This window comes from Lepidochelys kempii, chromosome 21 (assembly GCF_965140285.1).
Source record: "Lepidochelys kempii isolate rLepKem1 chromosome 21, rLepKem1.hap1, whole genome shotgun sequence".
In the NCBI taxonomy this organism is placed as follows: Eukaryota; Metazoa; Chordata; order Testudines; family Cheloniidae; genus Lepidochelys; species Lepidochelys kempii.
The window spans coordinates 3,210,787-3,223,947 of NC_136400.1; the positions used below are offsets into that span (position 1 = coordinate 3,210,787).

The 13,161-nt window shown below is 43.9% G+C and overlaps 1 protein-coding gene across 8 annotated transcripts in view; it reads left to right on the forward strand.

Annotated features, from left to right (window-relative positions):
• KCND3 (potassium voltage-gated channel subfamily D member 3) overlaps window positions 1–13,161 on the forward strand; it is a 229,692-nt gene that overhangs the window by 198,630 nt on the left and 17,901 nt on the right. For all 8 annotated transcript variants that reach the window (XR_013634877.1, XM_073320244.2, XM_073320243.2 and 5 more), the window contains one exon: window positions 5,709–5,810. Coding sequence is in view for 7 of the 8 variants with exons in the window: in XM_073320244.2 (XP_073176345.1) it covers window positions 5,709–5,810 (102 nt within the window). In the remaining variant the exon portion in view is untranslated. The remainder of the gene's footprint in view (window positions 1–5,708; window positions 5,811–13,161) is intronic.

Consider the following 13,161-nt stretch of genomic DNA (forward strand, 5'->3'; position numbering starts at 1 on the left):
TAATTATCTAGTGTATTTGTGTTTTCTGCCAAGAACGCTCTTACTGTGGTTTTAGCTGATACAATTGGATGGGCTGGCTAATGCTAATAACAGCTCCTGGCCCAGTAGGGCGGGAGCAGGAGTGAACGTAGGACTCTTACACACAAGACCTGACATCCTCTGCTTGTTTGGGATGGTTACAAAAGACATAACTGATTGTGCCAGTACTATAAAGAGATTTATTTTAGACTTCAGCGTATTGTACCTCAATCCATACTCTAAAAAGGAATGTATCTTCCAAATCAAGGGCACAGAAAATCTGGAGGGCCACAGGAATCTGGCAAGTAAGAAATGATATCAGAGACTAATATCAGAGAAACCAACAATAAAATCACTCTCCCTTAGAAATATATGGAAATCAACAACAACAGATAGGTAGTTCCTAATCCTGCCATCCGGTACGAGTGTCTCTTGGCCTATAACACCTGTTCCTTGCACCTTGCCTAGACAGATTAGAGATGGAGTGTTGAGATAGATGACGGGATACTCTGCCTTGGGACAGGCTGTACTCCAGGTCCTCTTACAATTCCATTACTGATCCCAATGGACAGCATAGGAAGGTGACTGCCAGGGTATTGCCATAATGTAGGGTTTGTCTGTCTATCTAGATATATCCCCCTCATCACCATGACATCTGAGCAGCCCACACATAATGTTTTAGGAAAGTCCAAGTGTCCTCCCTGCTCATTCTATGCTGCTAGATTCTGCCACATTGCATCTTGAAACTGCAAAGGCTAGGGAGAGGATCCACACCTTTATTGACACCCGCCTTTCAGTCTCCTCACTAAGACAAATGCGGGCTAAGATAGCCAAATTAATGCTCTTAATGTGCAAATTGCTGTCATATGATTGTTATTATTTCAAATGAATTATCTTCCAGATTTGGTAATATGCACGTTGAGCTCCTGTGGTTTCCTAGCAACTCTTCCTACCACCTCCACTCTCACACACGCACTGGGGACTGCTTTTTTCTTTTCTTTTCAGCTCTAACAGTGCCCAAGACAATATTCAGAAATAGTGATCTCATGCCCTGCCTTGCCCTTTGCGAGTCACTAGGGCAGGTAAGATCTGGGAGGAATGCACCCTTCCTAAAGGCATTAGCAGCAGATCAACCAAAATACATGATCCTCCACTTGTTTGTGTCTACTAGAGCCCTCCCTCATCGAAGGACCAACCTCCAAGCGTGGGTCTGGGATGACACAGCCAAGCCCACCAGTCTTTAAAATAGGATATGACAAAAGCTGCATGTAAATGCAAACCTTAATCCCTAGGGCCCTGACCCTGAAGTTGCTGAAGTTCTGTGTGGATGCAAGAGTCCATTTCAGAACAAGAGCCTAGACCTGTATGCCTGTGGGCTGGTGCAAGGTGTTCTCAGAGGAAAGTCATTGCCCCTGGAATTCACTTCCCCACTTGCTCTGACAGAGCCCAAGTCTGTTGGCTTTCCGGGCACACAGTAAGGTCTTCCATTAACTCAGGGTTGCCTGTGGAGTGGGCAGCATGGGGAGGGTCATGGCAGGGCTGGGGAGGTCCTTTTAGTGCATTTTGTTTGGTGTTGTGCAGGTTTAAATCCTGGTCCATGCACCATGTCCATGCAGTGGGGACAAAGCTGCCCCTGAGGGCCTGTTCTGGATGCCTGGCTGGAACTCATTGTGCTCCAACAACCACTAGCCAGTGCAATGACTTTCCAGCTTGCCTAGATTAGAGCAGCTAGGAGGCTTCTTGGACTTGCCCCCATCTCTGGGTCCTATATCGAGCTCAGCTGGATGCCAGAGTCAGGGCATTTACATTTCCTGGCTGCTCATGTGCCTGGTGAGATACTCAAAGGAACAAGGCTGGGTTTTGTTGTAAATTTCAGGCAGGCGGCAGCAAACTGGACATCACCCAGTGATGGAGACAGTAGGGCTGCCTAGAGTTGTGTGAAGACTGGCAGTTGTTCACATGAGCATTTTAGGAGTTTGTCCACATGAATTTTGCACCCTCTGGACTTTGCTTTGAGTTTCAGGGTTGACTGAGCCCACCAGATCAACCTGCAATGGCCCATTTCACCTAATTCCATGTAACAGCACCAAGTGAGCCCTGGTTTCTATCCTGAATCATGAATCACAGTCCCAATTTGGCTTAATGAAAACACAGCCGAGAGATGTCAGTGGGGTTGCACAGGGTGTAAATCAGCACAGAATTTGGCTGCAAGTGACAACGGGGTGAAATTCACTCCTGTGCACAGGGTCTGTACAGGGTCTTTGCCAAGCCGTTGGTCATGCTCCATCATGTTCAGAGACCCACATCCTGCTCACCCCTAAGAAATGTAGGGCTTATATGGGACATAAGTGATAGATAGGCCTTTTAACTATTCACAGAGGTGAAGTTCACCCCATACACATACATAAACTCAGGCACACAAAAGCATATCAACCTTCATGACTGTCCTTCATGGTCTCCTCTTGGACACTATTTCCTTCCCTCGCTCACAGACTACAAAAATAGGTTTAAATCACCATTCTTTCCCAGCAATGTTTTATACCCATCTGAAGATCTTTTAAATAACAACATCTGTTCCAAACTCTGAAAGCCATGGGGCTTAATTATTTAGTTAGCTTGTGGCTCTGTTTCAGGGAGGAAGAGTGAACAGATTCTCAGAGATGAACCATTCACATTCCGTGTGGAGTACAGCTATTAATATTTGATCTCCTGCTAGCCTGGAGGCAAAGGGAATAATGTTCATCACAGGAGCTTAAGACTGAATCCACTTTAACAAATAACTGAACCGATAATGATAGCAACAGAAGATGCTGGTGGAACCTTTTGTGCTGTATCTGAGAAGAAACTGTTGGGGACTCTTGGACTTCCTGCAGCAAAGGAACTGACATTTTGTCAAGAGCAAGAGGAAATACGTCCTCTGTAATCATCGTCAATTTAAAGACGGAGATCAATGGGCCAAAGTTACTCCTGGTGCAATTCCAGGGAGGGATACACTAGATCAATTGTGAAAGGCTAGGAAAATGTACAAAGAGGTGTGCAGGTTTACTGTATGTGAAATAACTTTGTGGAATGCAGGTGCAATGACTCAGTACAACATGACTGGCCTAGTGATCCAGTGCATTCACTCAGCAGTTGCAATATCCACCTGAACATGCCTGCCACATGTCTAGGAAGAGAGGTTTATTGCACTTCCAAGTTGTGTGGAACTGTTGCTCTCAGTAACGCTCACCCCCAAATCCAATTCAGATTTGCCCCAAGGCAACTGTGGTAGCATCATCAAGAAGCGTGTTTCAGCACAGTGTTTGCTGGTCAGCAGCTACCCTGTTTTCCTGGCTTCTCTCTCCTTCCCAAGTCAGACAATTCTTGCAAAGACTTACAGCACTCTGTGCTGTGCAGCTGTCATGGTTACAGTCATTAAAATTATTAACAGGACAGGAAAGGGGTGTGAGGAAGGGAAAAAACAACAAGAAAGAGAGGACATCTTAGACTAATAGCCTTTAAAGTCAGAAGGGAGCATCATGATCATCTAGTCTGACCTCCTACATATTGCAGGCCACAGAACCTCACGCACACACTCTTTGTCATTTTTAAATGCTCTGATGGTGTCAGATCACACACATTGTGATCTAATCTGCTGCCTGCTTGTGTTGCATGTTCCTAGGGCCTGCCTTAGAACACAGGGTGAAATCCACCATCCATCTAAGTTAATGGCAGTTTTACCATTGATTTCAGTGGATCCGGGATTTCACCCATCGACTCTGAGCTTTAGTGTTAAGAGTGGGTGTTGGGAGCCAAAGAAATCTGGCCAAGATTTAGAAAGGCGACACTTGGTTTTGGAAAAAGGAAAGGAGTACTTGTGGCACCTTAGAGACTAACAAATTTCAATTTTTGGCTGCTCAAATGGGCTCATGCTGAACACCCACCCTCTGAAAGCAAGGTGTGTCAAGGCAGGGGCTCAAAATCGCTAATCACTTTTGAATCTCCTGGCCTCTGTCTCCTAATTGAAGTTGCAGAATAGTGCCCAGGACACGTCTTTGCCTGGGAAATTGTTTGTGTGCATGAATTAAAGTGCACTGGGTTAAGCAAATCTTTCAAATCCAGAGTGCTTGAGTCACTCGTGCATATATGGTAATACACTTTCTGGAATCATTATGTGCTATAGACCCATCATGGATATTTACCTCTTGGCTTTGCTCTTGCTACACTGTGTCCATTAACCATCACTAATCAGAAAAGAAAACCTAGTGTTCTGTATTATTTAAAAGATTATGCAGTATTTTAAAACACAACCTAATATAAATTTGTTATAGTGGTAATTATTTCATATATTTACCTTTAATGGAGCTTGGGTATAAATATTGAATTAACAATAAATTTTTAAAAAGCAAATCACTTCACAGAGAAGGAGGAAGTATTTGCATAGACAAATTTAAAAGAGTTAAAAACTGTTTGATCACTTAATGATAGAAGCTTTATATGCTTACATTAGTCTATACCACTTTTCTATCATTTAGTTCAGTCCTCTAACTAGAAGTTATAGGGTCTGTAGAAAAGACCGAGCCAGGCAGGGGTAACTAATTATAAGAAACCAAACATTAGGTAAATAGATGTTTTTCCTTCTTTCCGAATAGCTTATTTGTTGCTGTAGAGAGATTTCTATCTAGGAGGGCATATTTTTTTCTGGAGAAAATTATGCTCCTGTTACCATATATCCAAGTTAACAAACACACACTGCTGCTGGAGGAGAAGAGAAGGAACAAACAAGGTGTTTTTTACAGTCTCCAAGGAGAGAATAAGAGATAGATATTTCCAATTATTAATCTATGCCAATCAGCTCATAGGTGGGGCAAGTTAGTGATCTGCCCTATTATATATCCTTCTTGTCTCCTATTGTTAACCCTTTGTATCGTAGTTACACCTACAGTCCTCCACCATATAGGGCCTTATTGTGCTAGGTGCTGCACAAACATATCGTAAATGACTCTCCATGCCACAAAGTGTTTACAGTCTAGAAGACAAGGCATCACAGAGGGATTTCACGTGCAAGCAAGTGGGAGAAACGGGGCATAGAGGAGGTGTGTGCACAATCTGTATCAATTATTGAAATCTCTCTCTCTTTCTCTGTCACACACACATCTGAGTCTCACATGATAAGCTATATATACACACACATGCATGTAACACAATCCTCCCATGTCAGAGGCAAGAAACATGTGAGAGATGGGTGTCTCTAGTTGGACACGCAAAATATGGAGATACCCAAAAATATCACTGTGCACTTTTAAGTAGGTAGCCACCTACTCATTAAGGGGAGGCCACCGATGGGCTGTGAGAGGTCATAGAATCATAGAATATCAGGGTTGGAAGGGACTTCAGGAGGTCATCTAGTCCAACCCCCTGCTCAAAGCAGGACCAATCCCCAGCTAAATCATCCCAGCTCTGGTAATGTCTTGAGTCATCAGATTTCCTTAATCTCCATCAATTGAGTTTTAAAACTGGGTTGCAGGTAGGAAGTGCAAAGGTTGTGCTGATCTTCCCCTAGCCATAAATTCCTTGTATTTTCATCTCGCTGATTTTTCAGGTTCGATGAAAACTTTGTATTTTCTTTCCCCCTATTTTAGTAGAGGTGGAACAATTGGCTTGGTATGTAAAAGTAAAAATATGTCAATAAATCTTGCTTCTCTTCACAGAAAGCCCGGCTTGCACGGATACGAGTGGCTAAAACAGGCAGTTCCAGCGCTTATCTTCACAGCAAACGCAATGGCCTGCTGAACGCAGCCTTGGAGCTCACGGTACGTGCAGAGAAAATAATCCCTTTCACAGTGGAGTTTGAAAAGTTCTCCATCCCAGTCAAACCCTGTTTTGGTTGTTTCCCCCACCACAAAGACACACCTAATTGCTTGTTATTCAGTGTGACAGCCTCACATGTTGAGTTGTGCTACACTATAATTACACTACAATTTACTGGGTATGCTATCTGTAGAGACAGCTGGAATTCAGCTGCAAAATTGGAGAGGGAGGGAGGGACTTTCTGGGGCTCTTTCTTGAGCTAGGAAAGGATCCATCTTTCTAACAAAGACAGAAATGACAAAGAGCATTAATGGACCAGATCCTCAGATGGTGTAAGTCAGCATAGCTCCATTGAAGCTCTCTGTGTGTTGAAGTCATTGGAGCTGTCCCCATTTATATGAGGTGAGGATCTGGCCCTACCATACATTTCTGTCATCTTTAATAAGGAGTTGCTTGTTTCCAAATCTCTATATCCTCACAAGTGTGCAATACCTTATTACAAAGTGCCATGCTGTGCACAAAGAGCTCAGTAAAAACCTCGCTAATTTCTACTTTACTAATCCATAGACTGGATGACGCACAACCCAATACCTGTGCATGTGCACACTTGCACACACACACACACAAAATGGACTCACTCTCACCCATTTCTCAGCAAAGAGACAGCCCTGTAGTGAGTTTTCATATTGCAATCCACCAGCTTCAATAATTTACCAAAATATTCTGTGGAACACTCACCAGCATGCTCTGATATATCACAAGCCATTCATACCCACAGCTGCCCCCCCCCTCCAAAAATGGACAAGATTTCTGGTAATGCATTATTCTTGATTAGTTACAAAAAAAAAATTTGTTCCCCAGGGGCTTGACCCTGCAAGGGGCCAGCTGCTGTCAGCACCTTTTGCCCTTGACATGAGTTGAGGGTGCTTGACCTTTCAGCTCAGCCCTGAACCACAGGTGGCTTGAAAGCCGCACCATACCAGGAGCGGTCCTGGGAGGCAGTGTGATTCAGAGATACCTCTTTGGGGCCCGATTCCGCCTCACTCTGGTGGTGGGGCTAGTGATTTGCTGCTGGCAAGACAGCTCACTAGTGGGAGACAGAACCTACTCCCTCCCCCTCTCCCCCGCCACCCGGTCTTGGGCAGAGGGCACTAAGGAAGTCAGCCACACCTGTTGACTCCTACACTGCAGCTCTAGCTCACCTGTAGAGGGTTTAAATGGGATTCCAACTGCCCTGCATTGCATGCAGTCCAAGTCAAAGTCTAGCTTAGGTTCTGTCTTTTACTCTCTCACTAATGGTTCTCTTGGTCAGGGTGTATCAGCAAGGATCTGCTGTCTCTGGAAAATCACACATCGTATTTATTCTCACACTATAATACTCTAAATACACCAGGAAGTGGCCTCCAAACTGACACACACACACACAAATTATGTCATTTCCTCCAGCGTTGGCAACTCTTGTGATTTTACTGCATATCTTGCAATTCAGTGTTTTTGCTACACCCCCAACTCCTGGAGTCAGGTGACTACATCAGAATCTCAGTTTCTTTTAAAAAAATAAGCTTCTAGCCCTTCTGGTTGCAAAGAAAAGCTACAAAACATGAACACTAAAGACTCAAACGTTAGTAGGCAAATAAAAAGAACCAAACATTTATTATTTCCCAAAATCTCATGACTTTGGAACAGTTGGGTTTGGCAATGCTGCTTTTCTGTAGCTACGTCACCATCAGGAGGAGCTTGTGAGTAGAAAAAGCCAGCACTTGCAGAGATCGTGCGTCACTAGCATGAGATCAGGAGCTGCGGTGGGATTCCTGGAACCATTAGCCCTGAAATTATTACAGGCTCACAATTACTGGATTGCAGGAAGGAGGACCCAAAGACTGTCCAGCAGGAGAAGAAAATGTGTCACAGCTCCTGTTCTGTGCAGCTCGATGGTTTTATTTTTAATAGCAAGATATCTGAAGGCTAGTATTAGCTATTCATGAGGAAGGAAAGTTTTAAGTGAGTCAGATTGCTCGGCAGAATCAGTGAAAATGAGAGAAGGTTGGTACATTAAAGCCTGCTCAAGATCTGAGCAGGAATTAACACATTTCGTGGGTTTAATTTCAAATAAATCAGTCCTTGGTGCACACGGAGAACAGAAATTGCATAACTGAGCCTTGAGAGCTGCCTAATGCTGTGTTCATGCATCCATACTCTGGACCTAATCCTGCAAACACTTACTACTCTGCCTGGTGCTGCTTAATGGGAACATTCAAGGCAGTGAGTGTTTGCAGGTATGAACCCTTCATTTTTACTCAGTTCTTGCCAAGTCAGATGGAACACTTGCCACTGTAAAAGTGGAGACAGGGCTTCAAGATTTGGCCTGCAATGTCTCTGCATTGCGCACTCAATCCAACTGCCATTTGAGTTGAGGGAGGGCTGGATCACAGACATAGGAATCATGATGCCCTTTAGGCTGGGCACATGCTATGCAGCCCCTTAATTCTGCCCGTAGCTCCACTGGTTCAGTGAGATTACTTACAGAGGAAGGATGCTACTCAAGGGGAGTAAGAGCTGAAGAATCTGACCCTCAGTTGCCATGTCGTCTTTTCAAACTGATTCCAAAGAGGCACATTGCACCAGACACTAGATTGGGATGCACAAGAACTGGGCTCTGTCACTGACTCACTGTGTCATTTCATTTCCCCACCTCTCAGGGGCAACATATGATATTTACCACCCTTTGTATATGGCACTGAGCTCTCTGGATGAAAATGGCTCTGGAAGCACTAAGCAAATCTGAGAGCTAGGTTCTCTTTTTCCATGTTTGTCAAAACCCAGCCCAGCTGAACAGGACATGGGGAATTTTGTCACCTCAGCCTAGTGACCATCCATGTCAGAATCCAATTCACCACTCACGAGCCTTCGGTTCTATTGCAGGCAGTTTCTCTCTTACACGGCAAAGGTCCCCAGCCCCTAATGTCAGTGAGGCCTTCTGAAAATGAGCATTAAACCTTCTCAGCTGGTTGCATTTTTTTTTTTTAGCACGTACTGTAAACATGGCTTGCCAATCAAACTGTGAAACTTTTGAAGGAGGCACAGAATGGTTACGACGTGGCCAGGGACTCGGAGAACCAGCTCAGATGTGTTAATAAGATTCTGTTATTTCATCAGGAGGCAACATGCACAGTTACACTGAAAATTTAAATCATGCCCTGGGTTTTGATGGTCTTTTAATTGTACTATTTAAAAATGCCATGGCAGCTCAGCACATATGTGTGGCCCTCACTTGATTTTCCAGCCTGTCTCCCCAACGTGAATCCCATCACTTCTCTTTCAACCAAGCCAATCTGCCAGGCAGCTCAAAAATGGCTACTGGGACACAGATGCAAAAGTCCAGAACATATTAGCTTGAGAGCAATAATTGGCTCCTAGGTTCATTTCTGGCTTTTGCCCAAAATGAGTTAGGAAAGGGTTCTTTTTCTTTTTTTGGCTTTGTGGCTAATGCAGATGTTGTGACAACTGTGAGGGACAGTGGCAGAATCTGGCCAGTGATTTGCCAGTCTCAGATTATTTTAAAATGTACAGAAGAAAGGAATCTATCTTTTGTAGTTGGTGTGTTAGATAATATTTTGGTTCCTGGCTACTGGGTATACTCTCATGGGCAAATGAGCATTAGTTACATAGTAGCTACACTTGGTTATATGTCCTATTCTTGAAGCAGGCCCAGAACTTGCGTCAATATTAATGGAACTTTCATGTGTATATCTAGTGACAAGACTGCCTTAGATTTAGCAATAATTCCAAGTGTAATTACTATGTAGTCCTTATTAGCAATTAGCATGGAATTTTCATTGTTTACTACTATGTAATCAATATATAATTGTTTTGTAAATGCCCAATAGTAACAGTGTGAGATGAGCCAGAATGGAAGCATTAGGACTTATGGGTCCCAAAATACATTATCTGCAGTTCTGAGGGGTTATCCAAGGAAATAACTACCACAGCTACCATTCTGACTGAATGGACAGCATCCTGAGGGCTTTGGGGCATGTCGAAACATGGGTCTGATTCTCCTCTCACACCAGTGGAGTTACTCCTGATTTACGCCAGCTTATGTGCGGGGAGAATCAAGCCATGTGTCTTCAGCTTAGAGCTTGGCAGTGTAAAGAGCAAAAGAGGAGGAGGAGGGATGATCAAAGGAGAGCAGTATGGAGAGAATATTCATTCCCTAAAGGCGGCATCGACTTTTCCTTCAGTGAAATGTGGGTTTGAAGCATTTTGTATTTGCCATGCAGACACTGAATAGGCAGGTTTTGTATCCTTTCATTTATGGGAGCAAGTGATGCAGTGTTAATAGATGGAACATTAGACATGTTCAAGTGTTGATGGGCATGTACCTTGTAGTGGCTGCAGCCTACACAGCATACGTGAGCCTTAATCTCCTCTTGCCATTAACACCTTACAGCTGTGCTGCTGTAAGATCGCTTGTGTAGCCACCCTATGCTGATGGGAGAGAGCTCTCCTGCCAATGTAGCACTGTCCACACCGGTGCTTATGTCGGTGTAATTTACGTTGCTCAGGTGGGTGTTTCTTCACATGCATGACACAAGTTATACCACCAAAAGTGGTCGTGTAGACATGATTCACTTCTTGTTGAAATGATAGGAGGTCTGTATTTTGAAACAAGACGGTTTTGAGATCTGTCTCTTCTTACAACCAAGAACCCTCTGCAGCCACAATATTGATAAAGGGCAGAATCATCCACATGGAAAGACTAAAATTAGCTTCTGTGCCAGTCCCTCTGTACTCAACTCTGTCCAACTTTGTTCACTGAAACACCAAGCGTAAGAGATAAGACAACCCATGGAGTTCTTCAGATTTGTGAAGCTGGATGCCACACACAGGAAGCAAGTCTTCCACAAGGACACCAGCAGTTCAGTGTGTGCCTTTCAAGTGCAAACTGGGGATGGTAGCTTGTATCATTTTCCCCAGAAGCTTGAAGAGGTAGGATCCCAGATCAAATTCTTGACACTCTCCTGGGCTTTTCATTACAGACAGATTTTTCTTCTAATGAACCCAGATTGCCTTTGCATGGAGCAACGCAGGTATCATTCTCTCCTGGAATGCGCTTCTGGATAGAACAGCCACTGCCAGGCATTTGTGTGCTCAGACTGTCTATATGCATTTGTTGCTCCAGCTGTTATTATCTTCTGTTTCCCCACTCTTTTTTGCATGTTGAGATGTGCCAGAAATTCAGTGTCTGTTTCTGAACGTACCGAGCTGGAGGAAAAGCAGGAGCAAGGAAGATAAGGCAGGAGTCTGACCCTCGGTACTATTTATTTCTAATAATATTCATCCCACGATCTGTGTTTCCATACGTTTCAAGTCTGCCCTCCGGGGGAGAGGGAGGGAGAGGAGAGAAGTTGCCAACACTATGTATTCTACCGTGGAATTTAGGTCTTCTACCAGAGCCAATGAAGCCTTGTTTCCTTGGCTTTCAAATTCCATTCATATTTGCTCTCCAGCACAACATGCAGGGACCTGGTAAGTGGGAACGAGCTCCTGCCTAACCTGAGCTTGCATCATTGATGCTACTTTCCTAAGTGATCAGTTGGCATGGGCAGAGGAGGGGTGGCAAGTTAATATAGTACGATTTCAATGGTTGGAAGCAAGGACAGTGTCTCTTTCCTATTGGCTGCTTTCTGATATACTCATGTTAAGCATTTTGTTGTTCTGTACCCCTGTTCTTCACATAGTATGTAGAATTCCAACGAGTTGGAGCCTGCTGCTATTTGGGCAATCGGTTTTCTTCTTGCAGTTAGAGCAATGTTTCACTAGCTGTGTTAGGTGTCGGCTGATTTCCTGTGGATTTCTAAAGTGCTGGGTATTCTGCAGGAAGTGACAGATGTCTGCCTTTACTCAGGGTGCCAATGATCGAGTTTCCATCCTTAAATTTCTATAGCATCTGGCAAATTTATCTCATGCAACACATTCAGGACCTGTGCAAAGCAGGGTAAAGGCACCTGTAACAGTCTGTGGCAGTCCCTGCAGTAGGCGTGTTGCAGCATGTTGTCTCTCCATGCGGTTTAAAATGTGTCCACTTTAGCTTTGGAGCCAGACAAAAACAGTAGAGAGACACCAGACTTGACGATGACCCATACTAATGCTTTAACCACAAAACTATCCTTCCCCCCAATACAGCTACAAGTCAATAACCTGTGAGTTCCTGGGAGCAGAAATAAATGGGTCCTGCCCCCTCATCACAAAATAATCATGTGTCACTGCCCATTCATGACTTTTTCTCATGTTGCTGTTGCAAATGGCTTTTTAACACGAATATCCTGACTGTCCAACCGTTACTGATTTCTGTGAAAAAGCATGCAAATCTCTCTGCACAGATGTCCTGGATCAATGCAATAAACCTTCAGGTCAGTTTGTTTCTATATTCATGCTACAAAGCACCTCTGGTTCTCAGAGAGATTCATGTTACTTAAAGCCGTTTGTTGCAATGGTCTGTTCCTTTCTTCTTTTAAGTGAGATTTAGCTTTATACTGCTGCATTTGCTTTATCACATCAGGTGTCCTCCACAGGAGATATTCACATGCAAAGTTCTTCTCAGTTTCTATTCCTTCTCTCCATCTCAGTGCGGAGAGGGTTCGCTAGTGACCTCTGCAGGCTTTGCACAGGACCTATTTGCCGTGTTAGTTGACCTGGGTAAGAAAGAAAAACCTAAACTGTTCAGGTGGTTTTTAGCCCAACCCTGAAAATACCTTCTGGAAATGTCCCAGCACAACAGGTTTCAAGGCAACAAAGTGGAACTGCCTCCTACCTAGGAGAGATTCCCTTGTATCAGTCTATAAATAGTGTGTGCAGTCCGTGACCCCGAATTATGCCCTGAGATGCCTCTGGTTTAGCATCAGTCAATTTACCCGATTTTCAGAAATGCCAAGTTAGACATCACAGTACGATCCTGGGTGTGGTTTCAAAGATGCAGCCAAATGCTCAATATATCACAGGATCCACTTAGGTATGTTGGCCATCAGCTGAGTTAAACACAACTGATTTAAACCCTTTAACAGCCCTAGATGAAGCCAGCCGGTAGATGCCTATGTTAAAATGTTCTGCTTTCTATCCCATTCCACCCATTTTCTTTCTCAAACTTTTGGATACTGCTGTTATGTGCCAGAAACAGGTATGCAAGGCACACGTGTCAACTTTTATCTTTCAGCTTCGAGCATCGCAGAGGAGTCTCTCTCCCAGGCATCTACTGCTGAAACACCTAAGGAGCTTAAGGGGGTCACTTGCAAACATTTAATTGTCATTTTAATGTGTCTAATTGTCTGAAAATTTTAGCCACTGAATACACAC